Source organism: Pteronotus mesoamericanus, unplaced genomic scaffold (assembly GCF_021234165.1).
Source record: "Pteronotus mesoamericanus isolate MK-2021 breed Mesoamerican mustached bat unplaced genomic scaffold, CSHL_Meso_final contig_130, whole genome shotgun sequence".
In the NCBI taxonomy this organism is placed as follows: domain Eukaryota; kingdom Metazoa; phylum Chordata; class Mammalia; order Chiroptera; family Mormoopidae; genus Pteronotus; species Pteronotus mesoamericanus.
In genome coordinates, this window is record NW_026555060.1 from 31,343,493 (window position 1) to 31,370,763 (window position 27,271).

At 36.4% G+C, this 27,271-nt stretch overlaps 2 protein-coding genes across 5 annotated transcripts in view; one reads left to right on the top strand and one right to left on the bottom strand.

The window, feature by feature from the left end:
- Positions 1-19,612, top strand: part of GDI2 (GDP dissociation inhibitor 2) — a 33,181-nt gene extending 13,569 nt beyond the window's left edge. For all 4 annotated transcript variants that reach the window (XM_054594096.1, XM_054594110.1, XM_054594102.1 and 1 more), the window contains exons 4-11: positions 2,814-2,948; positions 12,256-12,454; positions 12,711-12,842; positions 15,007-15,106; positions 16,514-16,685; positions 18,223-18,367; positions 18,528-18,582; positions 18,668-19,612. In XM_054594096.1, coding sequence (XP_054450071.1) covers positions 2,814-2,948; positions 12,256-12,454; positions 12,711-12,842; positions 15,007-15,106; positions 16,514-16,685; positions 18,223-18,367; positions 18,528-18,582; positions 18,668-18,814 — 1,085 coding nt within the window. In that variant the 3' untranslated portion in view covers positions 18,815-19,612. The remainder of the gene's footprint in view (positions 1-2,813; positions 2,949-12,255; positions 12,455-12,710; positions 12,843-15,006; positions 15,107-16,513; positions 16,686-18,222; positions 18,368-18,527; positions 18,583-18,667) is intronic.
- A 1,910-nt stretch (positions 19,613-21,522) lies between these two features.
- The window catches only part of TASOR2 (transcription activation suppressor family member 2), a gene marked incomplete at its 5' end in the record, with an annotated part of 43,146 nt that continues 37,397 nt past the window's right edge, over positions 21,523-27,271 (bottom strand). Inside the window, 3 exons of the mRNA XM_054591157.1 lie at positions 21,523-22,663; positions 23,291-23,472; positions 26,106-26,211. Coding sequence (XP_054447132.1) covers positions 22,545-22,663; positions 23,291-23,472; positions 26,106-26,211 — 407 coding nt within the window. The remainder of the gene's footprint in view (positions 22,664-23,290; positions 23,473-26,105; positions 26,212-27,271) is intronic.

The window sequence follows — 27,271 nt, forward strand, 5'->3', positions numbered from 1 at the left end:
AGCCCTGGCTGGTGTGGCGAAGTTGGTTGGAGCGTCGCCCTATAAATTGAAAGGTTGTGGGTTTGGTCCCTAGTTGGGGTGCATGGGGCGCATATGAGAGGAATCCAAGCTATGTTTCTCATATCTTTATCTCTCTCCTTCACTCCCTTCCCCTCTCTTTAAAATCAATAAGCATGTCCTCAGGGGAAGACTTAAAAAAATTAAGGGAAATGGGGTGACATTAATTAATGGTTCTGAAGAAAGAAGATTATGATATGAAGTGGCACAACACAATGTAAATATCAAAATTGTAAGCATTTATAATAGGCTTTCCTCTTGATGCTATGGTGACACTTAGATAATAGGGCCTTCAGAAACAGTGTCTTTCTAGTTTGTAGACTATTAAAGTTATTTTTTAAAGTACTTTTTCTCATTTTTAATCAGAGGAACTAAGTATCTTTTTAGATTGCTGTGATGATTATTATCTTTTTCTCAGGTGACACTGAAAAACTAAATTGTTGATACGTTTGTTTATGTCCACTAAAATGATGTGCCACTCTTTCCCATTTTTTGAATTTATATTCTGTAATTTAAAAAAAATGTATTGATTATTATTTTTTTTTTTTTAGGGGGAAAGAAAGAGAAAAGACATTGATTTGCTGTTTCACTTATTTATGCATTCATTGATTGATTTTTGTATGTGTCCTGACCAGGGATCTAACCCGCAACCTTTGCATATTGCGATGATGCTCTAACCAACTGAGCTACCTGGCAAGGGCTGTAATTTGTTTTACTGCAAAGATCTTATTTGAATTTTCTCTGAAATAATTTAATGTTAACTAAATTGTTGTGAGGTGAATTGTAAACTCAACATTTTTTAATGTAAGTAATAATTATTAAAATTAGGAAACATAGATAAGGAGAAAGGAAATAAAATTTAACCAGAATTCACCATCTAGAATTGTGGTTAATGTTTCGGTGTATAACTTGTTGGCGTGTGTGTGTGTGTGTGTGTGTGTGTGTGTGTGTGTGTGTAAATACTTAGTTTTTTCCCCAATCAACATGTTTTTCAACAGATATACTATGAATGTATGAGAGAGTTTGTGTGATAAATCTCATTGTACACTTCTTGAAGTGTATTATGGGGGATAAAGGGAATGATTTCTTATGGCTTTTCCTTTATTGCTAATCACGAGTAGACTGAGATTGCCCCTTTCTCAGTACCTTTACCAAAACCCAGATGTTCAGTTTAGTTTTTGTCATTTTGTTGTACTAAAAGACAAAATATGGATTTTTCAAATATCCATTAGAGGGTGAAATGATTTCTAGATGTTTGTTGGCTTTTATATTTTTTTAGTGAACTCTTCAGCCTTGTGCTTTGCACATTTTTCTGTTGAAGTTTTGTGTTTTTTCTTATTGATGTAATGAGCTCTTTATAAAGGCTATTAAATCCCATTTAAAAATATGTTGAAAATATCTTCCCCAGTTTGTGATTGGCCTTCTATATTACTGTTGTGTTTTTGTGTCTATGTGTATAAAAGCTTTTACATTTCATGTAGTCGTTTAGGGTGATTTTTTTCCTTTTATTATTTTTGATTTGAAAAGATATGCTTAAAATTTTTCTCTTCAAGGTTATAAAGATACTAATACTTGCTTTTAAATAGTTTTATAGGTTTATTTTTTCACCTATTTTCTACTATAAATTATCTATTTTATTACCCTGTTTGAGAAGTAGAGATTGAAATTTACTTTTTCAAAATGGCAAGTAAGTTGTCCCTCAACACCCTTTATCTTTTCCACTTTGATTTAAACTTCTATAACATTAAATTCTTCCATGTTGGCTCTGCATTGTTTTTGACTAATATGTACACTAATTATTATAACTGTACAATGTACTGTAACATCTTGCTGCATAAAGCTCTCCTCACTATTTCATGTTCTTAAAAACACCTTTTTATTTTGACTCTCTCAGTGTGCTCTTTCAAATGAGCTTTAAAATAATTTTATTTGGTTTTTAAAAGAATGCATAAATAGGTGGAATAATAAATTGATGTTTCTTTCTCCCTTCCTCTCTAAAATCAATTTTTAGAAAAACTAGCAGAAATAAAAGTACATTTACTAATATTAATGGTTTCCCAGTGTTTTCTTAACATTGTCCAGCAACTCCTACAAAAAGTCTCCCAACTCTTATTTTAGATGAGACAATCATAATACATGCCTATTTATTAGCATATTTAGAAGTATTTTTTAATCTTTCAACTTCAAGGTTAATAACTTCATCAACTTGCTTTTGAAAAAGCCACACAATAATTATTACAGGTATGAGATTTAAAATTATAATACTACTGCAAATAAGTTGGGTTTCTTTAAAGTTCCCATTATAGTTAAAGAGAGGCAGCTCAGGCAAAACTTTTGAGGAATTTGTGCTTCTCAGTTCCCTCTCTCCTCCTCCTTCCTTCCTTTCACTAAATCTTTATCTGAGGAATTTTTTTAATCGATTTTTAGAGAGAGAGAGGAACATTGATTGGTTGCCTTTTTGTACGTGCCCCAACCAGGGATCAAACCCACAACCTCTTGATGCACGGGACAATGCATATATTAGAGAGGAAGGGAGAAGGAGGGAAAGAGAGAGAGAGAGAAACATTGATTTGTTGTTCCACTTATTAATGTATCATTAATTGATTCTTGTGTGTGCCCTGACCAAATAGTGAACCCACAGCCTTGGTATATCAGGACAACACTCTAACCAAGTAAGCTACCCTGCCAGAGCTATTTCTGCTAGTTTTTAAGGGAGGAGGATATAGGTTACAGTTTGAATTGTGTGACTTTTATAGGTCAGCTGGTTAAGATGCTGCTTTATACAGAGGTCACTCGATACCTGGATTTCAAAGTGACTGAAGGGAGCTTTGTCTATAAGGGAGGAAAAATCTACAAGGTTCCTTCCACTGAAGCAGAAGCCCTGGCATCTAGTAAGTAATTTTATTTTCTCAGAATGTTAAAATTTTACAATGGAAGATGAATCTTAGACATTAAATTTAATGTCTCTTATATCAACCATCATCTGCTCATTTCAATCAGCAAAGACTTAACTGAATGTCCGTTATGTGCCAAACAACATTCTGGGCAGTTGAGAATATTTCAGTGAACAGAATGTTCAAAATTTTCTAATCTTTTTAAGTTTAAAGAGTTTAAATGACCATCTCTATATCATGTAGCTTGTTGCTAGTGAGTCTGAGCCTATCTAGGTCTAGTAATGCACTTTCTATTATAATATTCATAAGAGCTATTGGTGGTTTTGGGTTTTTTTTTTTTTGTTTCCTATGTGTTAGGCTGTGTGCTAAACACTTAAGATTTTCTTACTTGGCTTTTAAAATACCCTTATGAGGTAAAGTTTTTATTTTACAGAGGAGGAAACTCAAGCCTGACATGACATAGGTGATTTAAGTAACAGGATGGGAATTGAAACACTGGTAGGATTGCTCCAGAGCCTGTGTACTTAATCACTGGACTAAGCTGATCTCCTAGCCTATATTATCCAGCCTGCTGAAAAAGAAAAGACCTCTGGTCTGGCTAAACCCATCTTCTAATTGCTGCTTTTGTTATTCTCCAAAATATTTTTTTAGGGATTTCCAGTGAGTATGGAGTCGTTTTATTCTCTTCCCTAAATTTTTTTCTCTACTGGATCAACCAAAGATTTCTGGTTAACATTTTCTATTCTCATCTTTCTTTTAAATAGTAAACACCTAGAAAAGACCTCTTTTCTTTAGGGTATTCTAGTTATTGTGCAGAACAGTTTGAGAAAGGGCAAATTTGTATAACAGGTGAGTGTTATTTACGAAATATTTTAGGAGTCTAGAGAAGGGAAAGGTTTGGATTGGGAGAGTAGGAAAAGAATTGATAAATTCTCCAGTAATTTTATTTTGGCATAAGTGTGGAAAAATTTTCTCATTGACTTTGGTAATTTCTCTAACTCCATTTATTTACTTTTTGCTATTAGGGGAGAAAATACTGGGCCTAAAATGTTGAAATACACTATAGCCAAATAGTAAAAACTCCACTAACAGTTGTGGCTAGGTTAGAATTAACAATTGGGGAAGGAACGGAATGGTTCCTAATTAAATTGAAAGGAGTTAGTGGTATAATCATGGGTTAGAAAATATTTTAAATCTTTTAAATGACGAATTAAATCCAATGCAGTGTTGTCATAGAAATAAGAGCTCAGTAGTTTAAATACAATCCTTTTAAATAAAGTTTGTGCTCTTTCATTTTTTATTCTCTTTGAGCTCTTATTTATAGATCATTAAATTTCTTTTTAATTATACTTGATATGCAATGTTATATTAGTTTTAAGTACACAACATAGTGATTAGACATTTATATAACTTAAAAAGTGATCACCACAATAAGTCTAGTACCCACTGGGCACCGTACATGGTTGTTACAATATGATTGACCATATTCATTATGCTGTACATTATTTCCCTCGACTTATTTTATGATTGGCAGTATGTACTTCTTAATCCCCATTACCTTTTTGGCCCATCCCCTAACCCCTCTACCTGGCAACCATCAGCTTGTTCTCTGTATTTCATTGTGTTTTGTTTCTTTTTTAGATTCCATATATAAGTGAAATCATACAGTATTTGTCTTTTTTTCTGTTAAAATTATTTTTTTTATTGTTCAAATACATTTGTCTCCATTTTCCCAGCACAACTTTTCCCTGCCCCACCCACACGCACCCTCAATCCTTCCCCACTTTGGCTTTGTCCATGGGTCTTTTATACATGTTCCTTGATTTGACACTTCCCCTATTCCCACTATGCCCTTCTCTCCTTCCTTCTTGTTACTGTCGGTTTGTTGTTTCCTTCAGTGTTGCTAGTTATATTTTTCTTGCTTGTTTGTTTTGTTGATTAAGTTCCACTTGTAGGTGAGATCATATGGTATTTGTCTTTCATCCCCTGGCTTATTTTGCTTAGCATAATGTTCTCCAGTTCCATCCACGCTGTTGCAAAGGGTAATAGCTCTTTTTCTTTCTGTTGCGTAGTATTCCATTGTGTAAATGTACCATAGTTTTTTGATCCACTCATTTACTAATGGGGATTAGTAAATCTTGTAAATTATGCTGCTATGAACATTGGGGTGCATAGGTTCTTTTGAATTGGTGTTTTGGGATTCTTAGGGTATAATCCAAGCAGTGGAATTGCTGGGTCAAAAGGCAGTTCCATTTTTAGCTTTTTGAGGAAATTCCAAACTTTTCCACAGCTGCTGCACCAGTCTGCATTCGCACCAACAGTGTACTAGGGTTCCCTTTTCTCCACAACCTTGCTAGCACCTCTTTGTTGATTTTTTATGATGGCCATTCTGACCAGTGTGAAGTGGTATCTCATTGTGGTTTTAATTTGCATCTCTCTGATGGCTAGTGATGCTGAGCATCCTTTCATATGTCTCTGAGCCTTCTGCATTTCCTTCTTGGAGAAGTGTCTCTTTAGGTCCTTTGCCCATTTTTAACTGGATTGTTTGTCTTCCTGGAGTGGAGCCGTGTGAATTCTTACATATTTTGGAGATCAAACCCTGTCCGAGGTATCAGTGGCAAAAATATTTTCCCATGTAGTTGGTTCCCTTTTCATTTTGCTGATGTTTTCTGTAGCCATGCAGGAGCTGCTTATTTTGATGAAGCCCCATTTGTTCATTCTTTCCTTTATGTCCCTTGCTCTAGGGGATATATCAGTGAAAATACTGCTGCATGGAATATCTGAGAATTTCCTGCCTATGTTTTCCTCTAGGACTTTTATGATGTCGTGACTTATATTTAAGTTTCTTACCCATCTTGAGTTTATTTTTGTGTGGTGTAAATTGGTGGTTGAGTTTCAGTTTGTTGCGTGTAGCTCTCCAGATCTCCCAACACCATTTAAGAAGATGTTTTTATTCCATTTAAGCTGCTCCCCCTTTGTTGAATATTCATTGACCATAGAGACATGGGTTTATTTCTGGCTCTCAGTTCTGTTCCACTGATCTGTGTGACTGTTCTTATGCTAGTACAAGACTGTTTGGATTACAGTGGCCTTGTAATGTATTTTGATGTCAGGTATTGTGATCCCTCCTACTTTGTTCTTTCTCAAAATTGTTGCAGTTATTTGGGGTCCATTTATGGTTCCTTATACATTTTTGAAATGTTCTATATCTGTGAAATAGACCATTGGTATTTTAATAGGGATTGCGTTGAATCTGTAAATTGCTTTGGGTAGTATGGACATGTTGATGATGTTAATTCTTCCAATCCATGAACATGATATATGCCTCAATTTTTGTGTCTTAATTTCATTCTTCAGTGCTGTGTAGTTGTCTGAGTACAGGTCTTTTACCTCCTTGGTGCATTTATTCCTAGGTACTTTATTTTTCTTCTTGCTATAGCAAATGGGATTTTTTTCCTGATTTCTGATTCTGATATTTCATTGTTGGTGTACAAAAATGCCTTCAATTTCTGAATATTGACTTTGTATCCTGCTGTTTTGCCAAATTCACTTATTAGGTTGAGTAGTCTTTTAGTGGAGTCTGGAGTTTTCTATGTACACTATCATGTCATCTACCAACAATCATAGTTTTACTTCTTCCTTTCCAGTTTGGATGCTTTTTATTTCTTTTTCCTGTCTGATTGCTGTGGCTAGGACATCTAATACTATGTTGAATAGAAGTGATGAAAGCAGACAACTTTGTCTTGTTCCCAATCTTAGTGGGAAAGGTTTTTGTTTTTCCCCATCGAGTATGATGCTGGTTGTAGGTTTTTCATGTATGGCCTTTATTATGTTGAGGTATGCCCCCTTTATTCCCACTTTGCTGAGTGTTTTTATCATAAATGGATGCTGTACCTTATCAAATGCTTTTTTGCATTTGTTTTTCTGCAAATGTTTTCTGCATCTGTTGATATGATTATGTTGTTTTTGTTTATATGATGTATTATATTTATCGATTTGTGAATATTGAACCATCCTTGCATCCCTGGGATTAATCCCACTGGATCATGGTGGATGATCTTTTTAATGTACTGCTGGATGCAGTTTGCAAGTGTTTCATTGAGGATTTTAGCGTCTATGTTCATCAGCGATATTGGCCTGTAGTTTTCTTTTCTTTCTTTCTTTTTTTTTTTTTGTCTTTATCTGGTTTTCGGATGAGGATATGCTGGCCTCATAAAAAGAGTTTAGGAGTCTTCCCTGATTTTGGATTTTTTGGAATAGTCTGAGAAGGACAGAAGTTAGCTCTTCCTTAAATGTTTTGTAAAATTCTCCTGTGAAAACTTCCAGTCCAGGGCTTCTGTGTGCCGGGAGATTTTTGATTACTGCTTCAATTTCCCCAGTTGTTATGAGTCTGTTCAGGCTTTCTGATTCTTCTTCATTCAGTGCTGAAAGGTTATATTTTTCTAGAAATTTGTCCATTTCATCGAGGTTTTCTAATTTCTTGGCACATAATTGCTCAGTAATTTCTTATAATCCTTTGTATTTCTGTGGTATCAATTGTGATTTTTCTTCTTTCATTTCTGATATTTTTTATTTGGGTCCTCTCCCTTTTTTTCTTGATGGGCCTGCTTAAAGGCTTATCAGTTTTGTTTATCTTTTCAAAGAACCTGCTCCTGGATTTGTTGATCCTTTGAATTGTTCTTTTAGTCTCTGTGTCATTCACTTCTGCTCTGATCTTGATTATTTCCTTCCTTCTACTCACTCTTGGCTTTGTTTGTTGTTGCTTCTTTAGTTTTTGAAGCTGTAGGGCTAGGCTGTTTATTTGAAATGTTTCTATCTTATTTAGGTAGACCAGTGTTGCTACGGATTTCCCTCTCAGGGCTGCTTTCGCTGTGTCCCACAGGTTTTGGACTGTTGTGTGTTCATTTTCATTTGTTTCCAGAAATTTCTTGATTTCTTCTTTGATTCCATTATTGACCCATTCATTGTTTAATAGCATGCTTGCTATTCAGTCTCCATGAGTTTGAATGTTTTTGAGTTTTTTCCTTGAGGTTGGTTTCTAGTTTCAAGCCCTTGTGGCCCGAGAAAATGCTTGCTCTGATTTCAGTTTTCTTGAATTTGTTGAGGCTCGTTTTGTGTCCTATCTTGTGGGCTCTGTTTGAAAATGTTCCATGTGTATTGGAATAGAATGTGTATTTTGCTTCTTTGGGACGAAAGGTTCTATATATGTTGGTTAAGTACATTTGATCTAATGCATCATTGAGTTCCACAGTATCCTTGTCGATGTTTTGTTTGGAAGATCTATCCATTGTTGACAGTGGAGTATTAAAATTCCCTAGTCAGTGTGTTGCTGTCTATATCTTTCTTGAAGTTCTCCAAGATTTTCCTTATGTATTTTGGTGCTCCTATGTTGGGCGCATATAGGTCTACAGTGTTTCTGTCTTGATGATGGATTCTTCCTTTGAATATTATGAAGTGTCCTTCTGGGTCTCTTTTTATGGCCTTTGTTTTGAAATCTATTTTGTCTGATATCAGTATTGCTACCCCTGCTTTTTCCCTCTGTCCATTTGCTTGGAATCTTTTTTTCCATGCCTTTCAGTCTGTGTAGGTCCTTTGTTCTGAGGTGGGTCTCCTGTAGGCAGCATATGTGCAGGTCATGTTTTCTTATCCATTCAGCTACCCTATGTTTTTTGATTGGAGCATTTAATCCATTCACATTTAAAGTTATTATTGATAGGTACTTATTCATTTTTTTTCTTTGTACATGAGTTCCTCTCTTTCTCACTCTTTTTCTTCATCTTCTTAAAGCAGTCCCTTTAGCGTGTTTTGCAGGGCTGGTTTGGTGGAGATGTATTCTTTTAGCCTCCTTTTATCTGAGAAACTCCTTATTTCACCTTCCAATTTAATTGAGAGCCTTGCTGGGTAGAACGGTCTTGGTTGCAGGCCTTTGCTTTTCATGACTTGGACTATTTCTTGCCATTCCCTTCTGGCTTGTAGTGTTTCTGTTGAGAAGTCAGCTGCTAGCAGTACCGGGGCTCCCTTATATGTTACTACCTGTGTCTCCTTTGCTGCCTTTAGGATTCTCTGTTTGACTTTCGTATTTGCCACTTCAATTATGATGTGTCTTGGAGTAGGCCTCATTGCGTTCCTCTTGAATGGGACCCCCTGTGCTTCCTGGACTTGTGTGACTTTTTCTCTCTTCCAATTGGGGAAGTTTTCCATCATTACTTTTTCAAACAGGTTCTCTGTCCCTTCCTCATCCTCTTCTCCTTCTGGTATCCCTATTATATGGATATTATTATGTTTCAGGTTATCCTGCATTTTCCTAAATGTCTCTTCATTTTTTTTGAGGGTTTTTTTTTTTTTTTTTTTTTTCATTTTCTTGGAACTTTTTTCTACATTGTCCTCCAGCTTGCTGATTCGGTCCTCTGCTTCATCTAGCCTGCTTTTGATTCCTTCTACTGTGTTCAACTCAGAAATTATATTCTTCATTTCCTCTGTTCTCTTATTGATAGTTTCTATGTCCTTTTTCATGCTGATATATTTTGCAGTAAGTTCCTCATAGTTCCCTGTAGTTTTTTGTAATTCCCTCTGAGCTCACTGAGCTCATTGAGTGTTCTTAGATCCATTGTTTTGAACTCAGTATCTGACAGTTTACTTGCCTCTATTTCATTTATTTCTCTTTCTAGGGATTCCTCCTTTCCCTCCGATTGGGGGATGTTTCTTTGTCTTTCCATTATTTGTGAGACCCTTCTATTTGCTTCTGTTTCTTAACTTGATCTGTCTTGACTTCCTGACTTTGTGGTGTGAATGTCTATGGTAGGAGACTGCTGTTTTTTCTTTCTTGACCTGTCTCTGATATTGTCAGATGCTGACCCTATCTGACCTTAGCAGACTTTTCGAGACTTCTAGGAATCTCCTGTCTGTGGCTGTCTCCTTCAGTTGTTAATCTAGTGACTGTGCACTCAGCAGTCAGGCTTAGGCACCACAGGGCAGTGCAGAGTCCCTCCTGGGGGTGAGATTATTGTGGCCTCTCACTCTCCTGCTGCTTAGATGCTGTGAGGCATCTATTTTATCTGGAGCACCTTGACAGCAGCAAGTCACCTTTGATAAAACAGATCTAAGTGAGTCCTAGGGCTTGTGGAGTACTGAGGAGCTGTGTTTGCTGCAATAGCCAGCTGTTTATCTGGAGTTAGGTCATTTGGGTCCCTCATTAGAATTCTGTGTTGCCTGCTGTATTGTATCTTAGTTTTCTAACGGTAATAGTTCTACTCCAATTAGTTTTAAAATTATGTGGTCAAATATTATACCTGTTCATTAATTGGAAAGCTTTTATCTGTTCTCTTACTGAAACAGCCCTGGATTTGTAGCTTTTGTTATGTTTTGAAAGTCTTGATGTGGGGTTTTTTTTTGATAAGTAAACCTCAGTATGCAAGTGAATGAAGTAAAGTCAAACCATTTGAAATGAAGGTAAGACACTACTCAGGGGACTAATTCTGAAAAAGATTTTTCTCTAATTCTTTGATATAATTGGAATTTTTTCTTTCTATATGATATACTCGGTATATGAATGAATCAGTTTCTTTTATATTTGCACCTATCAGACATTAGTTATATGGATTGAATATTTATTGAGCACTTGCTATGTGCCGGGTACCCTTGTATGTGCCGGGAGTAGGGAGGGTCCAACAGAAGGATGAAAGTAAACAAAAAAATGCTTTCCTAATGGAGTTTACATTAGTGGGAGACAAGCTATAAATAAATAAGAAAATGTATATCACGGTGATAATAATACAGTGTAGAAAGTTGAGAGGAGGAGGGAGTATGGAGGGCTATAGTTCTTGATAGGTAGGCATAAATATAGAAGTAGCTGTTACAAAAATTATACAGTAGGAAATAATATCGGAACTATTGCAGTCATTTTCAGAATGAGCACTGGCTCTCCAAAATGTTTGTAATTGCAGTGGTATCTGGTTCTGATGCCATAAATGCTAGTCATGGAGGTCACTAGTGGGCACCATGCTTGGCAGCATAAAAGCGGTGGAGAAGCAGCTGGAGCATCTCTTTTCTGTGAAACAGGAGCAAGCAACAGAGCTGATTCTGGCCGTCAAGCATTAGGATGAGGGGAGGGATGGAAATGAAAGAAGAGGAAAGGGAGGGAAATGTAAGAAAATGCTGAAGATTGTTATTCTGATTTTTTAAAAAGTTATGCAGTAATCTCTAGTAAACTGTTGGTGGTAGCTATAGGTTCCAACAGGCACTGTCCACATGTGGTACCTGAGTTACAAGTGCCTTGTAGTAGTGACTTACATTTCTTTTTGACTGCCTTACTCATACCCCTGACAATTAAGCTTGTGTCTTAACTAGGGTGCTGATATGGCAATAGAATGTTTCTTTTTAACCTTACGCGTTTTACATGTGTGTCCATTCTGTCCATTTTTTAAAGCTAGGTTCTAAATATTTTTTTTAAAAATGCAGTCAGCTGTCCTTAATAGCTTCATGATCATTTGAATTTTCAGTTTCGTTGGTTTCAAGTATAGTCGGGAAATGTTCAAAATATCAAAACATTGAACTGTCAACAGATACAAAAGAAACATTTGAGAGTTTGTTATTTTTAAAGCTATAGTTGTTTTTGGAAGTAGCTGTACAGTTTAGGAAAGGAGAGAAAAGGAGGCTGTAAAATCAGGATAATTTTTCTTTGCCTGTGTCTTTCTGACAGCTATATACTAGTAGTAGAAATACTGACTAGTAGGAAGAGCTGAAGATTTATTATGTGGTAGTTTATAGCTGTCTACTCATCTGCTTTTTGAGTGTACAAAGCAGTGAACTGAATATTTAGGACTTCATTAAAATAAGTGACTAGCAGCATAATCAAATTCTAAATTTCTTTGAGGTCAGTTTGTTCTTGGTAGCTAAGCTTCTTTCCCATTAAATGCCGGAGTGTATCTTAGTACACAGGAAAAAGAAAAGAGCATTCAGAATTTTAGGCAGTTGGCTGAGTATTGATCAGAGTAGTTAAAACAACATTTAGCTGTATGCCTTCATGAATAATAGTTTTGCAAAGCCCTGTTTACCTTGTACCTAATAAGAGACATAATTAAACATACTATATTTAATTACTTTTAATTGTACTGTAAAATTGAAGACCTACCTGATCTTTTGTACTTAGGTCAGTTTATTTTAAAATTGTCCAAACTTTCATATTTTAAATTGCACATCATGCTAGAAGAACCTCAGACAATAATGGCATATTTAAACTTTTTCTTTCACTCTTTTCTCCAGTGTCCTATTGTGAGTGTGTGCTTTTTGAAAAATTCTGTTTTAGGTTTAATGGGGCTGTTTGAAAAACGGCGCTTCAGAAAATTCCTAGTATATGTTGCCAACTTTGATGAAAATGATGCTAGAACTTTTGAGGGCATTGATCCTAAGAAGACTGCAATGCGAGAGGTGTATAAGAAATTTGACTTGGGCCAAGATGTTATAGATTTTACTGGGCATGCCCTGGCACTTTACAGAACTGATGAGTAAGTTATTTCATTTTTAGATTTATATATTTTTTGGAACACTAACTGTATTGCCCCGTTTTCCAGTGTGGAAATTCTAACAAAACAAATATATAGCCATGTTATAAAGAAGAGGTTTTAGTTGCAAATTAATGTTAGAACCTTTTAAGTAAAATAAAAAGATATTATTGGATTGAAATCACTTCTGAAAGATTTTAAATTGAACACAAGAATGAAAACTGAAGCCCTTTTGTAATACTTACTTCCTCTTCTCCAGCTATTTAGATCAACCATGTTGTGAAACCATTAACAGGATTAAACTTTACAGCGAGTCTTTGGCAAGATACGGCAAAAGCCCATACCTTTATCCACTGTATGGTCTTGGAGAACTGCCGCAAGGATTTGCAAGGTAAGAGTCCATATTTAACCGGTTTGATAAAACCCACTGATTTTGAATCTTACCTTCAGCAGCATGAGATGCGGTTTTGAAAATGAGACAGGGTACGTCCGTGAGTAATGAGATGTTATTTTTATTGAATACATTCAATGAAAACACAGATCTATAATACAAATGTTGAGTTTGGTAAATGTATAAACTTGTGTAATCAAAACTCCAGAATCAAGATACGGAACATTTTACTCCAGAAACTTCCCTTGTATCACCTCATAATCACCACCCCCCACCTGTCATTTCTTTGGGGTGTAGCCCCATTTCTTACAGATTCCTTTGGGGCTTTAGCTTTGTGTTTAAATCTGTGATTCATCTGGAGTTTGGGTTGAGGTAGGGTTATAGTTTTATAGGAAGTCTTGAAATCAGGTAGTGCAAGTCCTCAGCTTTCTTCTTTTTCAGAATTGTTTTGGCTGAGGTCCTTTGCATTTCCATATACATTTTAGAACAGGTTGTCAGTTTCTAGAAAAACTTGCATGCTGGGATTTTGATTGGGATTGAGTTAAATCTATAGATTAGGGTTGTTAGCAAAGGGCAAAGGGAGCCAAATATATGGTGATGGAAGATTTGACTTTGAGTATTGGGCACATGATGCAGTATACAGATCATGAATCATAGAAGTATACACTTGAAACCTATGATTTTATTAACCAATGTCACCCCAATAAATTTAATAAGAAAATCTGTAGATGAATTTGAGGGAGAATTTTCGAATCCACGTATGTGCTCTCTTCATGCATTTAGAACTTTTTTTGTCAGCAGTGTCTTGCAGATTTCATTGTAAAGATCAAGCACCTTTTTTTGTTTGTTTATTCAAAGTGTTTGGTTCTTTTGATGTTGCTGTTAAAATTTGTTTTATTTCAAAGTCATTTGCTGCAAGTATAAAGAAATATGATTGATTTATGTAGACTGAACTTACATCCTGTGACTTTGTGCTTAATTAGTTCTACTAGTTTTATTCTTAGAATTTTCCTTGTACACAAGTATCTCATCTTAGAACAGAGATTAGCTTCTTTTAGAACCTTGTGTTCCCCTACCCCCCTTGCCTTTGTTCACTGGCTAGGGCTAGCAGAAAAGTGATAACAGAAGTGGTGAGTGTGGACATATATTTTATTATTAAATATTTTTTCTATGTGTCGATTGCTAATTCCTCTTTGGGTCACGTTTCTTAATTTTTGATCATATATTGGACATAATATGCTGATACATTGTAGAGATGCTAGAGTCTTTCTCTGAAGAATATTAATTTTTATCTCAGTAGGCAGGTAAGTTCACTTGGAACTTTGGAGGCTTGATTTTACACTTTTTCAGGAGGGTCTTTTGTTTTTGGCTAACTTCTTAGTCTTGCTACAATAGGTGTGTGGTCCTAGGGGTTTTGTGGGAAGCCCAGGGTATCTACAAAGCTTCTCTAATAAGGCAGTTTCAAATTTCAGATTTGTCTGCCTGTATGGCTCATAGCTGTAACCTCTGCTCAAGTCTTTCTGTTTTTCAGCTGTTGCTTTTCGTTGGCTTCCTTGTAATCTCCCCCATGTATGAACATTTCTGGAGTTAGTTGGAGGTTTGGAAAAGATTTCACAGATTAGGTGGCTGCCGTTTTAGGATTTCCCCTCACAGTTCTCATCTCCATTAATGATCCCAAATTGTCCTATGTCATCTTAAGTCAATCAGATCCCAGACTTTTTGCTTCTGTTCCAGCTGTTCCATGTTATAAGGCCCAGGGAGTTTGTTCCCTCAGGGGGAGAGGCATCCATGTAAACCACGGAAAGATCTCATCCAGGTGTTCCCTTTCAAGTCTCTTCCCCAGTGTCTGCCTGCTTTTAGTCACTCTCAAATGCCTCCTGATAGCTTTATTTATATGCAGGAGGATTAGACACATTTAAACTGTTCCTCCATTACTAGGCTTCTGGTGGGGGGCGGGGGCGGTGCTTAATATTAGTAACTGAATATGAGCCATCACTTCTTGGTTTTGATTCTGTTTTATAAATGATGCTTATTCAATGACTTTTAAACTAATGCTTTCTAGAAGGCAAACGAGCAAAATATATATAGTTTATAACTCATTAAGATCTAAGAAGACTTTAGTAGTTGAAACAATTATATCAATTTAATTTTAAAAATTTTCTAGGCTAAGTGCTATTTATGGAGGTACCTACATGCTGAATAAACCAATTGAAGAAATCATTGTGGAAAATGGAAAAGTGATTGGTGTTAAATCTGAGGGAGAGGTAAGTAGCTTCTACAATTTAAAAATACTGTGTTCTTGTGAACAAACTTTTATTATCTTGTAAGTACTTAATTCGGTATGGACACTGATGCTAGATTTCAGACTGTGTGTGATTTCTTATAGTAAATTGATATTCATTATAACTAAGGACTAGTTACCAAGGCCATGTTTTAAGAAAACACATCAGTACTTCCTGTAGTGTTGATTATTGCTTCCTCTTAAGTCTAAAATATGCATTATGGGTTGGTTCTAAGTGTGAGTATCTTATATATACTGTGGGTTGGTGCATGTTTCTCAAGTTTTCATATAAATTTAGCTTTATTTGTACCACTTAGTTTGTTGGTTGAAATTGGGCTTGGGCAATACTAACCATTTTGTTGTTTATTATTAATTGTTAAAGATTAATATTAATTATTAACATTTGATTTGGGGTTGAGCTGTAGAACTGCCTAGGTGGAGTTTTGAGCAGTGCTCCTCAAATTTGAATTGAATAAAAATCATTGTTAATTTTGTTGAAGGGCATATTCTGATTCAGTCACTGGTCATAAGTGGGGCTGTATTTTCTTACAAGCTCTTAGGTGACGCTGCTGATGTTGGTGTGCAAAAACCAGATCATTTCTCTTTCATGAAATATCAGCTCTTAACAAATAGAACTGCACTAAAACAAACTTGAGAACTAAGTTTAAAACAATTTTGGTATTTCTGATGGTATTCCATGGGTTGGGACTATATAAGCAACGCTCACTAGCTGGCTGGCTATTGTTGCAGATCTTTTGTAACTACCTTGTACTTGCAGCATAGTATGTTTAGGGAATGGGGATAAATGTTTTAATTTGGTATCTCAAAGTCCTTTTTATTGCAGTTTTATTCATTCTGTGTGTCACACAGCTTCTTCCTCTTAGGAAGTGTCAAGGCTTTGATATAAAAGGGAAGAAGAGTATAATATATTACCTTGTAACTGAAGTTTTACTTAGAAACATAGTGTTAAAATGAGAATGGTTTTGGTTGGTTTGTAATACCAGTACTATTTATAGAACATTTACTCTTTACTTGGTACATTCTCATACAATGACAGCCCTGAATCAGTGTTTCTTTTAATCCTAGCAACAACTCTTTGAGATTGTATTGAGCTAGGATTTGAACTCTGGTCTGCTTAGTTCTGAAACGTTGGAACATTAATGCAACAGTTTTCCTAATACTTGAATAAGATTTAGAATTAATGGATCTGTTCCAGGAAAATTTGTAGAGATTGTTGGCAAAGCTAGTTTGAATAGTTACCTATAGTTCAATAAATTTCTGCAGTTAACTTTATGAAAATAACATTATATTCAAGAGACAGTGGCTTCAGTATACTGTCTAAAAATACCATGGACATTGAAGATTATAGTCTTTAAATGTTTTGTTACAGATTGCTCGCTGTAAGCAACTCATCTGTGACCCCAGCTACGTAAAAGATCGGGTAGAAAAAGTGGGTCAGGTGATCCGAGTTATCTGTATCCTCAGTCACCCCATCAAGAACACCAATGACGCCAACTCTTGCCAGATCATTATTCCACAGAACCAGGTCAACAGGAAGTCAGGTAAGTTTGGAAGATCAGCAGATGTTTGTAGAATTTTGTTAGACATCATTTCCTTTTTTCGTTATCCCAAATTCCTAATTTTATCTGTTTTATTATAGGGAAGGAGTCTTAGTTTTTAACACATGGGAAACAAAACGTGATAGATCCCTTTTAGCTGAGATCCTAAATCATCACACTGAATGGGCAAATCAAATTAGCCTAGGAGTCTCACCTCAGCCTTTCATCCATTGCTTCAGACCTGGGATTCTTCATTTGTAGAATTCAGTCTGAACTAAGATAAGCAGTCCATTCCCTCCTGGTTCCAACATTAAATTGTGCCTGTGAGGGTTTAGCTTATTGTGACCTGACTCCTGAGATGATGATAGTGCTATTTTTAGTGTCATTATTTATCAACCTAATACTTATATTTAATTTTAACAGTGTGCTAGAACACAACCTAAATTTCTCTGATTAAGCTCAGAATTTATCTTTAAAATCATAATTCCTAATCTATTTGTTTTAACCAGTAGTTCTCACCTGCCACCTCTTTCGAAAGTCCTGAATCTTAAAAGTTCAACTTTTAAAAGGAGTTACTGGTTTTTAAATAGTTAAAATGTATTTTTTTTTTTCCCCATGTAGGAATCCAAATCACAGATTATTACTAGAACAAAGGGACTTGTACTAGAGTAATATGTAAAGGGTTCCCAAGCAGATCCTTGGGTCTGTGAGAAAATCAAAAAAGGAAGAAAGAGAACCCAGTAATTATTTTCTGTATTGGAATTGATGTGGTTACTTAGTGGTATACAGACAAGAGGAGTCTGTGGAATTATGTGACAACTCAGGAATAGTTTTTGCTCATTTACAATTTTATATTAAATGAGAAATCAGTACAGAAGGTCCCCACTTAATTGTGGTTCAACCTCTTCACGTTTAAGATGATACAAATGATAACCATACAACCATTGTTTTTCATTTTCAGTACAGTATTGCATTAAATGAGATTTTGTCCAACTGTAGGCTAATATAAGTGTTCTGAGCACATTTAAGGTGCAATGGGGTAAACTATGACGTTTGGTATTAAATGCATTTTAAGTGTATTAAATGCATTTTGACTTAACAGTGTCTGCTATGGGCTTTTCAGGATATAACCCGACTGTAAGTTGAAGAACATCTATACTAATAAAACCTTTCTTAGTAATTCGAAACCTTTCTAAATGCAGGGTTCTGAGAGGCAGAAGACCCCAGAGCAGTTAATATGGTTTGCCAGGTTTCCATAGTTAGCTGTGACAGAGTTGGGAAGAGAAGTCTCATTGTCAAGTCCAGCAGTTCACTGCCACATAAACCTTTCATCTCCAAAAGGCTGAATGTTGCTACATATTTGCATATTCTATGTGTGAGACTGTTTGCCTCCATATACATAAAACTTCAGCTTACAAGATAATTGTCTACTTCAAGTAATTTTAATTCATACCTCAAAGACAGACAGGTGAGACCTGAATGTGCCCACATGCCCAAGGTTTACAAACCTTGGCAGTGAGATGGCATTACTTGTTTCCAGATATCTATGTCTGCATGATTTCCTCTGCACACAACGTGGCGGCACAAGGGAAGTATATTGCCATAGTCAGTACAACTGTGGAGACCAAGGAACCTGAGAAGGAAATCAAACCAGCTTTGGAGCTCTTGGAACCAATTGAACAGAAGTAAGTGATGTGTTTGTTTATATCAGCTAAAAGCCTAGATTAGAACAAGCAAGCAGCCATCATCTCTACCAGCCTCATCCTTTGGGATTTGTGTTTCAGGTGAAGCAGGAATGGGTATGGGGTCAGCTCACCTGCTTACTGAATTCTTTTTCTCCTCCAGGTTCGTTAGCATCAGTGACCTGCTTGTACCAAAAGATTTGGGAACAGAAAGCCAGGTGAGTGTGGTGATCTGAAAAGGCTATTGTCAGATTTTATTGGGAGACTTCCCTAGTTTCAAGTCTTTCTAATTTTTATTTCCAGATCTTTATTTCCCGTACATATGATGCTACAACTCACTTTGAGACAACCTGCGATGACATTAAAGACATCTATAAGAGGATGACAGGAACTGAGTTTGACTTTGAAGAAATGAAGCGCAAGAAAAATGACATCTATGGGGAGGACTAACAGCAGTCCATGATATCATCTAATTAGGACAAACTTTAAAATCTGGCAAATAATGCATATCATATGAAATCAATATTGTAAGGCCTGCTTTTGTAATCCAAACCGAGAGATTGCAGAGCACTGCACCAGTAAACACACCTCCCCTTTCTAATATCGTGTATTAACGTGTTTTCATGGAGTGGCTATTCAGAATTGACAGGCGACCACACTATACTGTTTAATGAATGCTGGCTTTTTTCCTAGTGAAGGATAAGTTTTAAAAAAACATTGTGATACTGATAGAGAACTTGATACAGTATTTGTATCTTTTAATCAGTGTAGCCTTTGCAGTTATGTGCTTCTGCTGCTGAAGATGGATCAATACAATTTGCGTGCCATCTGTCCTCTTGATTACGGAGATTTGAAATCAAATATTCCATAATTTGGGACAGCATACCGGTTTTCCCTATAGCTTTACATTTTGTGTCCTGTCAAGTATTATGATAGTGCCCATGTAGCCTAGCCACAGAGATTGGTTTATGTGGGCCTAAAATTCTAACTGAACTCCAGACTTCGAGTCATTTTGGAGGAAGCATGTGTGCGGTGTTTTAACCTAATAAAATTGCTGAGAGCAAAGGAGAAAGAAACCTATCATAAAGCAGGTAAATGTAGAAGCTTCTTTTGTATCCCAGGTGTGGTTTCTTCAATGGACCAAGCTGCAATGCAGTATTGATTTGACAGAGCCTCTCCTTCAATGATGTCTGCCTCAAAAATGGCTCCAAATGATTTCTGTACTGCAAAATAAAGCCAAACTCTGGAAACCAAGTCCCTCTCTATTGGTCTGTTTATGTCCTGGTGTTCAAAAGCTGTAGGTATTGTGTCGGCCATGACACAGCTGTTTATTTCCTTTGGGAAAGCTGAAACATGCTAGGAGGGATGCTGGAGTGAAGTGTGCACTCAGTCACTGACAGCTCAGGAAGATTCCAACTTAGGTGGATAAAGAGTCTGTCATCTGGCTTCACAGTGAGTAAACTCCAAAGTCAAGTCTCATTCTTATTAGTGGTTTACAACAAGTACTCTTTTCCATATAAATGCAAGCTACTGCCTTTGATAATTTTGCTTATAATGAGTAAGTGAATTGTCAGGTGGAATAGGTGCTTTAATATTTTCACGTAATTTAAATTGTAATTAGAAGTCATTTTTAACTGGTACCCCCTTCCTTTCCCTTTGATAACATATACAGTGATAGCTATCAGATGAATGAAGACAACTGTATTCTCATAGCCTGAATATTGATTCTTATAGTTAAGTCCGAAGGACATACGACTAACGTACGTAATCTGTTAAAGCAGTTAGGGTAATAATGTAGATTATTATTCAAATTGTCTGATTTACTTTAGCTCAGTTTCTAAATCTCACACTACCCATTTTTGGCTAGATGATTCTTTGTTGTGGGGGACTGTCCTATGTATTATATGGTGTTTACTAGCATTTCTGACATAGCCACTGGATCCAGGAGCACCTCTGTAGCCTGAGAACCAAAAATTTCTCCAGGTGTTACATCTCCCGGGGGACAAAATTGCCCCAGTTGAGAATGACTGCTCTATGCGGTAAGATGTAAAAATCCCAGCACGTCTTTCCCTTCCCTACCCATAATATTTTAAATTTTGAATTACTAATGCAGGCAGATGTACAAGCTGGACTAATTGAGTAGAAAGAAAAAAATACCAGCACTTCTGCATGTTCCTCACTTAATTATACTACCTATGTCCCAGGCCAATGGGGTAAGGATGATGAAGGCACAATTTCTGGAAGAGCCTGTAGTCCAGGTTAAACCCATTCATTATTCTGTGGCTTGGTTAAGTGTTAAGATATAGAAAAGATGGTATGGAAACCGATGGCCTTGTGGGTGGGATATTGGAAGACTTCAGCAAAGAAGCTGAACATTTGAGGAATAACTTTGAAAGATGACTCTGTTGGGCACACAGCACCTGATAGGTAGTAGGTACTCACTATATGTTTCCTCAGTGTACCAAATATGGTTGGTTATGGTCCTCTCAATGAGAGTCTTATCCCTGGGGTAAAAATAAAATGGGTTTCGAGGCAAAGCTAGTGTCAAATAATTAAATTGTATTAGTCCTCCTTGTGAGGAAATAGCAAATAGTGAAATTGGTACTTTTGTTTGGGTAGAAAGTATACAAAGCAGATGAATGGCTTTTCAAAGTTTTCCGTGCTAACAGCCCCAGAAAAGGGCCAGGTGAAAAGTCTTGTGGCCCTGGCTGGGTAGCTCAGTTGGTTAAAGCATCTTTCGCTATATCCTAGGTTGTGGGTTTAATGTCTGGTCAGGAGGGCCCATATAGGAAGCAACCAATGAATGCATAAATGAGTGGAAAAACAAATTGGTGTTTCTCTAAAAAAAAAAAAAGAGAGAAATCCTGTGAATGTTGTCCTGTATCTGTAGCTTGCTGTTCAGTGCATATGACTGGGAGGGGAAAGCACTGGGCAGGTCTCTGGGACTAGACGAATCAAGGCCAAAATGATAGAAGCAGTAGGATTCCTCTGGAACCTAGCTGTTCCTGCTAAGTGGCCTAAAAGGTGCTGAAACTTTCCTGACAAACTCCAGTTTTTGCTGTTAAAGTCATTGCAGAAATGGTTGATTTTTTAAAAATTGTCTTTATTAAAAAAAAAAAAATTAGTTACAAAAACTTTTGTTTCAAAGAGATGCTGTATCTTACAAATGTTTTCTGCGTGGTTTTCATTTAAAGATAACTGTAGAAATTATTTCTAATGTCATAAATAAGTGATTATTTCTTCTTAGAGTTGATCTTGTAGTTGAGTATTTACAAAGTGAGTAAGTGAAAAATGACAGTTTATAAATTTGTACCATTTTGGAAAAAAGGTTAACTTTATGTAGTGTTTGAGTAACAGCAAATGAAACACAGCTGTAGTTTTTACAAAGGTGGTAAAACCTTTAAAACAGACTAACATGCATCTCACCTATGTCTTGCTGACATTAACATGCAAAAACAAAGCTATTGGTTAAAATAGACTCACTTCTGCTACAATTGAGTAAACACGTTTACAAAATTATTTTTAACAATAAGTTCATTAATAGCTTTAAATTAAAATAATTTAAAACAAAATATTTAACACCGCAACCCAAAGTTAGTGGACAAATACTGTGTCACTGTGAATGAAGTCAGCTATTTTAAGAAAATACAAAAAAGCAAAACAGAAGACAGAAAACTTTCCCTAAGTTGTAGAACATTGATTTTTTCAATAATTAGAAGGGAAGACCCTTATGTGTGTCTTAAAAAGTTTTTCAGACAAAAGGGAAAATACTAATCTGTTGTTGGCATCGTTGATGTCTGGGCAAGCTGCAGTTAAATCTGGGTAAACTCAAAATTGATGATAATTCTATCTTAAAATAACCAACAACTAGTTTATAAATAGCAAGCTACTTAATGGGGAAAAATTTGTGTGTTGTGAGTTACATCATCTGTCTTGGCAATCAGAATTGAACTGCAGTGAAAATGTACATTATAGAGAAAATGGGTAATTCAAAGACGTTGGTTATTTCATTCATTAGTAAATACAACTTCCACCCCTAAGTAAACAGTTACTTTTAATTTACAGCATGATAACATGTAAGGTAAAGAACAGTTTTTGAACTGGTTCCCTCACAGACACAAATGTCAGAGTATCTGCCCTCAACTCCAGCTGACATGGGAGAGTTACAGAAAAAATGTGCTTACCAATAGCTACTCCTAAATGGAGCTGCTACTTTTTGTATGTTTTCAATAAAGTTATTTACATCTGTTACAAGGATGCCACTATTTTCAAAGACTTCTCTGGAGACAGCAGGTTTTTCTGTAGAAAGAAAAATACCCTTTTTTGGTGAAAAATTCATTAATGTACTTTTTAAAATGTGTAGTTGACATACAGTTTTAGTCTCAGGTATATAATGGAGTCATTCAACATACTAATAGTGTACCTTTTTAAAAGTAGAACAGAAACTCCTTTGTTTAAAAAAAAAACCAAACTTATGTGAAATTTCCTAATGGTGGTGGCGGTGGGGAGGAGTAGGGGAAGGAATCTGGTTCCAGTGAAGAAAGGTTTGAAGCTTTAGGAGCAGCTGCTTCCATGGGGAAAGGTGTGCTGAAAACCACTGATGAATGAAAACTATAGTCATTCCTTTAATAATTTTTAAAGGCTTGGTGAAGATTCACATACATTAAAAATTAGGGATAAGTATAAAATTAAGTTAGTGATTGTAGGAGATGATGGAACTTAGTAGAAACTGTATTGGAGAACTAACTAGACACTACAGTACCCCTCACCCAGCATTTATCAGGTTAACAAGCTGGTATTGAATATATTCACATGTATCTTATGGTATCCAATGAATCTGCAAGGACATTTTTAGAGTTGACCTATTTTGGCATTAACTGACTGATGAGATGAAACTGAGACAGAACTAAGGCTGTGTGATTTTACCTGTTAGGAAGACAGCAAACCTGGCATGGATATGCTGAATTTGCAGGTTTAGCAGACATTTTAAATGTTCTGCTTTTGCTGATGACCGAGAGTCACACTGGTGATAATGAAGCAACTCAATGATATTTGCACTCTGATATGACTTCAATATTAAGTTCTTCTTATGTGCAACTGAATCCACTCTGGAAAACACATAGAAACATTAAATTTAGATTCTGTATAAGTTTGTTAAAGTTTATTTTTTACTGTATCTTAATTTTCTTGTTTTATTTCTAGATCTCTTGCCTTCACTATACTTGTAGTTTACCTGCTTCTGATAAAACCAACTCTCAAGATCCTTTGTTACTCTTCTTTTCGATCATGCACTTACCTTCCTAGATGTCACTGTCCTGATGTGTTCCCTCAAAACATTACAGATGTTATGTTTTTGCAAATACAGATTTTTTAAAAGTAGCGCCCTTGTTCCAAGAGGGACATTTACACATTCATGTACTACCACTTCCAGCAACGTCACCAGCAAGTCTTACTGCCTTCTTTATTATATAGCAATGGTTCCAAACCTTTTAAGTCTTTTGAAAACTTATTCTTTATACTTCTGACTAAAACTATGTTGCGACTAGATTTTCCTTAATTTCTCATCTTTTAAATCTTGCTGCCTTTTCTTCCTCTTTTAGAGTAAAATGTTTAATATCTCTACCTCTGCTCTTGATTCCACCTCTCCAGTCTTTTCTATTGTTTACTTCTACCTTCTCCCTCCTGCTTGCTGGAAAAAACCAAAATTGTATGTATCACCACTACTCCAGTGAGTGACAAGCACTATTCACATCATGATGATGAATTTCCTTCCAGGCTTTACAATTTATGATCGGTATCACACTGTAGGTAGTTTTAACATACTAACTTTTCTGTATATTCCTTACTGCTATGAACAGAAACTTGTAGGTTTCTACTTAATTGTGTTAAGTTTTGTATGGCATTATTTTGCAGATATTAAAAGAATTATATAACCAAATTAGCCTAAAGATGGAATTGAGGCTGGTTTCATAGTTACTGATTACCACCCCTGGCTATGAACACCTTGGTGTTTTTTTGAAAGCTAGGTGTTTTTCTTTTTTTCTTTAGTTTTAGATAAATTGCCCCACAGGTTGAAGGATATAATGAGTTTTCTGATGAGCTCTCATTATGCCACATCAGTACAATTTGAAGAGCATATTACAGTGCTAATAGTGACGTATTTTTCTTTACCCAAAGTTCTATGAGTGCTAAGTTGTTATTACTAATTTTAAACATCTGCTCTGGCACCTCAGAGCTTTGATTTGCTCCTCTCATTATTCCTGATTGAACCTTCCTCCAAAAGTGCTGGCTAACTAATTTGTCACCAACTTGTGGTCCCAGCATTGGACTCCGTTAGCCTGGTTGTCCTCCTTTCCTAGTGCCTCTCCTAAGTACAAGCCTTTCCTAAACTTCTAGGTCATCTTTCAACATCTCATGCACTTCCACAGTTTTGGCTGTTTTCACACCTAGGCTTGTGTCCTTCAAAGCAGTATGGTAATACGCAGTAACTGCTTTTACAGAGATGAACATTCTGAGGTTGAAGCCTAGCTTCACAACTGACTGACTGACTGACTATACCTGACCTGAGTCAGGTGTGTCTTGCCCTCCCTCTCTGTGCTTCCATTTCCTTATCATTAAAGTGGGTATTTACTATCTACCTGCTTTGTATTAAGTTAGGACAAGATAATCAAAACACCTAACACTGCCTGAAACAGTCCTTTAACAAATGCATTTGTTAAATCTGTTCTTTTCCTAGTCTGTCTCTCAGCTCCAGATCTTCCTTTCCCAGTCTCACTAGAACCTGGAGGCACCCTCAGACCACAAGTCCCTTTTGTCAAGGAATCAATACTTTTCTTTACAAAATCCCAGCTCTATGTAAAGAGGTTTGCCTATAGGTAAGCTATTGTTTAAGGATAAAATTCAATTATGGATATAGTCTCATGTCAATTTTTCCATCATACTTTTAACTGAGACAACTTAAAAAGCATTAATGTGGCAAGTCCATACTTCACAATTTATTTTTTTTACAGTTCATGGTAGTAGAGCCTTAACTTAAATCTATAGACATTTTAGGACCTTTATGTCTGACTTACTTACTTTTCTGTTGGTCTACAGAGTGCTTGCTACTCAAAGTATGTGCCTATAAACTTTTTAAAAAATCAACCAACCAAAGGAAACCAAGAGACAAAGAGGGAAGGAGGAAGGGGTGGGCGGGGGGAAAAGGAAGAGGAGGGGCAAGTCAAGGAACATATAGCAAGGAGTCATGGACAAGCCAAAATGGGGAAGGACAGGAGGGCCAGAGGGAAGTGGTGGAGGGAAGGTGGGGAAAAATGTATTTGGAAAAAAAAATTAATTAAAAAAAATCCTAACTTGATATATTAATTGATTTTAGAGAGCGAGAGAGAGACATTGATCCATGCCTCCCATACACACCCCAACTGGGGATCGAACCTGCAACCTTTTGGCATACAGGGTGGCACCAACCACTGAGCAACCCAGCCAGGGCTGTGCCTGTAAACTTTTGATTACAACCCACAGCTTCCTTCACTGAAGGCCCTGACAGGAAAACAAAATAAAAGTCAACCTAAATACTGTGTTTAATGATATAGATCATTTCCATTCCAGCACAAATTTACCTTAAGTACCAATACAGAGCACACTGAACATTTCAGGGTGAATGGTGTGTCCCTGGGAAGGGAAGGAACCCCTCTCACTTCTCTCACCCCCCGCCCCCAAGCCCTCAGCTGACATCAGGTCTTACCTCACATCTTCCTTTAGCTTTTTACTTTCTCTGTAGTGAAGCAACCACTTCCATCTTCCATTTCCATTTAGTTTCTCCAGGATTTTGACAATTTCCTTTAGTTGAACTGCAGAATAGAAAACGTTGTTTTAAGGCTTCTGGCTTGTCTATTCAAAGCCTGGAATTTATTACTTGTGAAAAAATAAGACTCATGTTTGAATGTGTACCATCGTTGCTGCTTTGTAGCTGCACAGGATCCAATACTGCATTTCAAAGATACAGCAACCTGTGACCCCTTAACTCAGTCCTACCTACTACTGCAGTAGCAGAGAACTGTATAGACAAAGAGCACTAGGATCACCAGCAGTTAAAGCTTTGAATGTAGTACAGAAATCATTAAACCTCAAATAGGAGGGTCAGTTGCAACAGCAAAAGTCAGGTTTCTAAATAGAGAATGTACAAGTATTTTTCAACTTCAGTTTCCATGCACAGTTCATGCTTGTTAATAAGGTGTATCCTCCTGATCCTCTCGCGCTAGAAGTGGAGTATCCACATTGGTTTTAATGTGGTAGGTTTTCATCAAATAAAAAGTGTCTGCCATGTGCTCTGAAGTTCCTCTACGTCTGTTCAGTGTCCCGAGAGAAGCAGATTATACAGTTGACTGTTGAACAACACAGTTAGGGGCAATGGAATAAGTGTGTATAACTAAGTTGGTTCCCTGCATACACAAATGCCCAGCCTCCAACAGACCCTCGAACAACATGGGTCTGAAGTGCTCAGGTCAAGTGTAAGTAGATGCATATAATTCAAACTCATGTCATTCAAGGGCTACCTAGTGTTCAAGCAGATGATTGACACAACTTTCAATAGCCATTTTTTTTTAAGATTTCTGTATCAACAAGATGGTAAGGGTGACAGCAACAGAAATGGAAGAGGGCTGACTGCAATAAAAAAAAAAAATCTGACAAGTGAAGGAATCAAATGTTAAAAAATCTCAAATTTGTATGACTTTTAGCCACACTTTCCAGAGAAGGAACTTAGGAGCTTTGGTGGGGAATACAGTCAGAATGAGAGGTTAAGAGCATGAACACTGGGGATGAGAACTATACAAAAACTCTCTTCCATGCAGTTATTTGGGTCACTGGGTAAGGAGAAACTGATTTGACTCGATTTCAAAGAAAAACAAA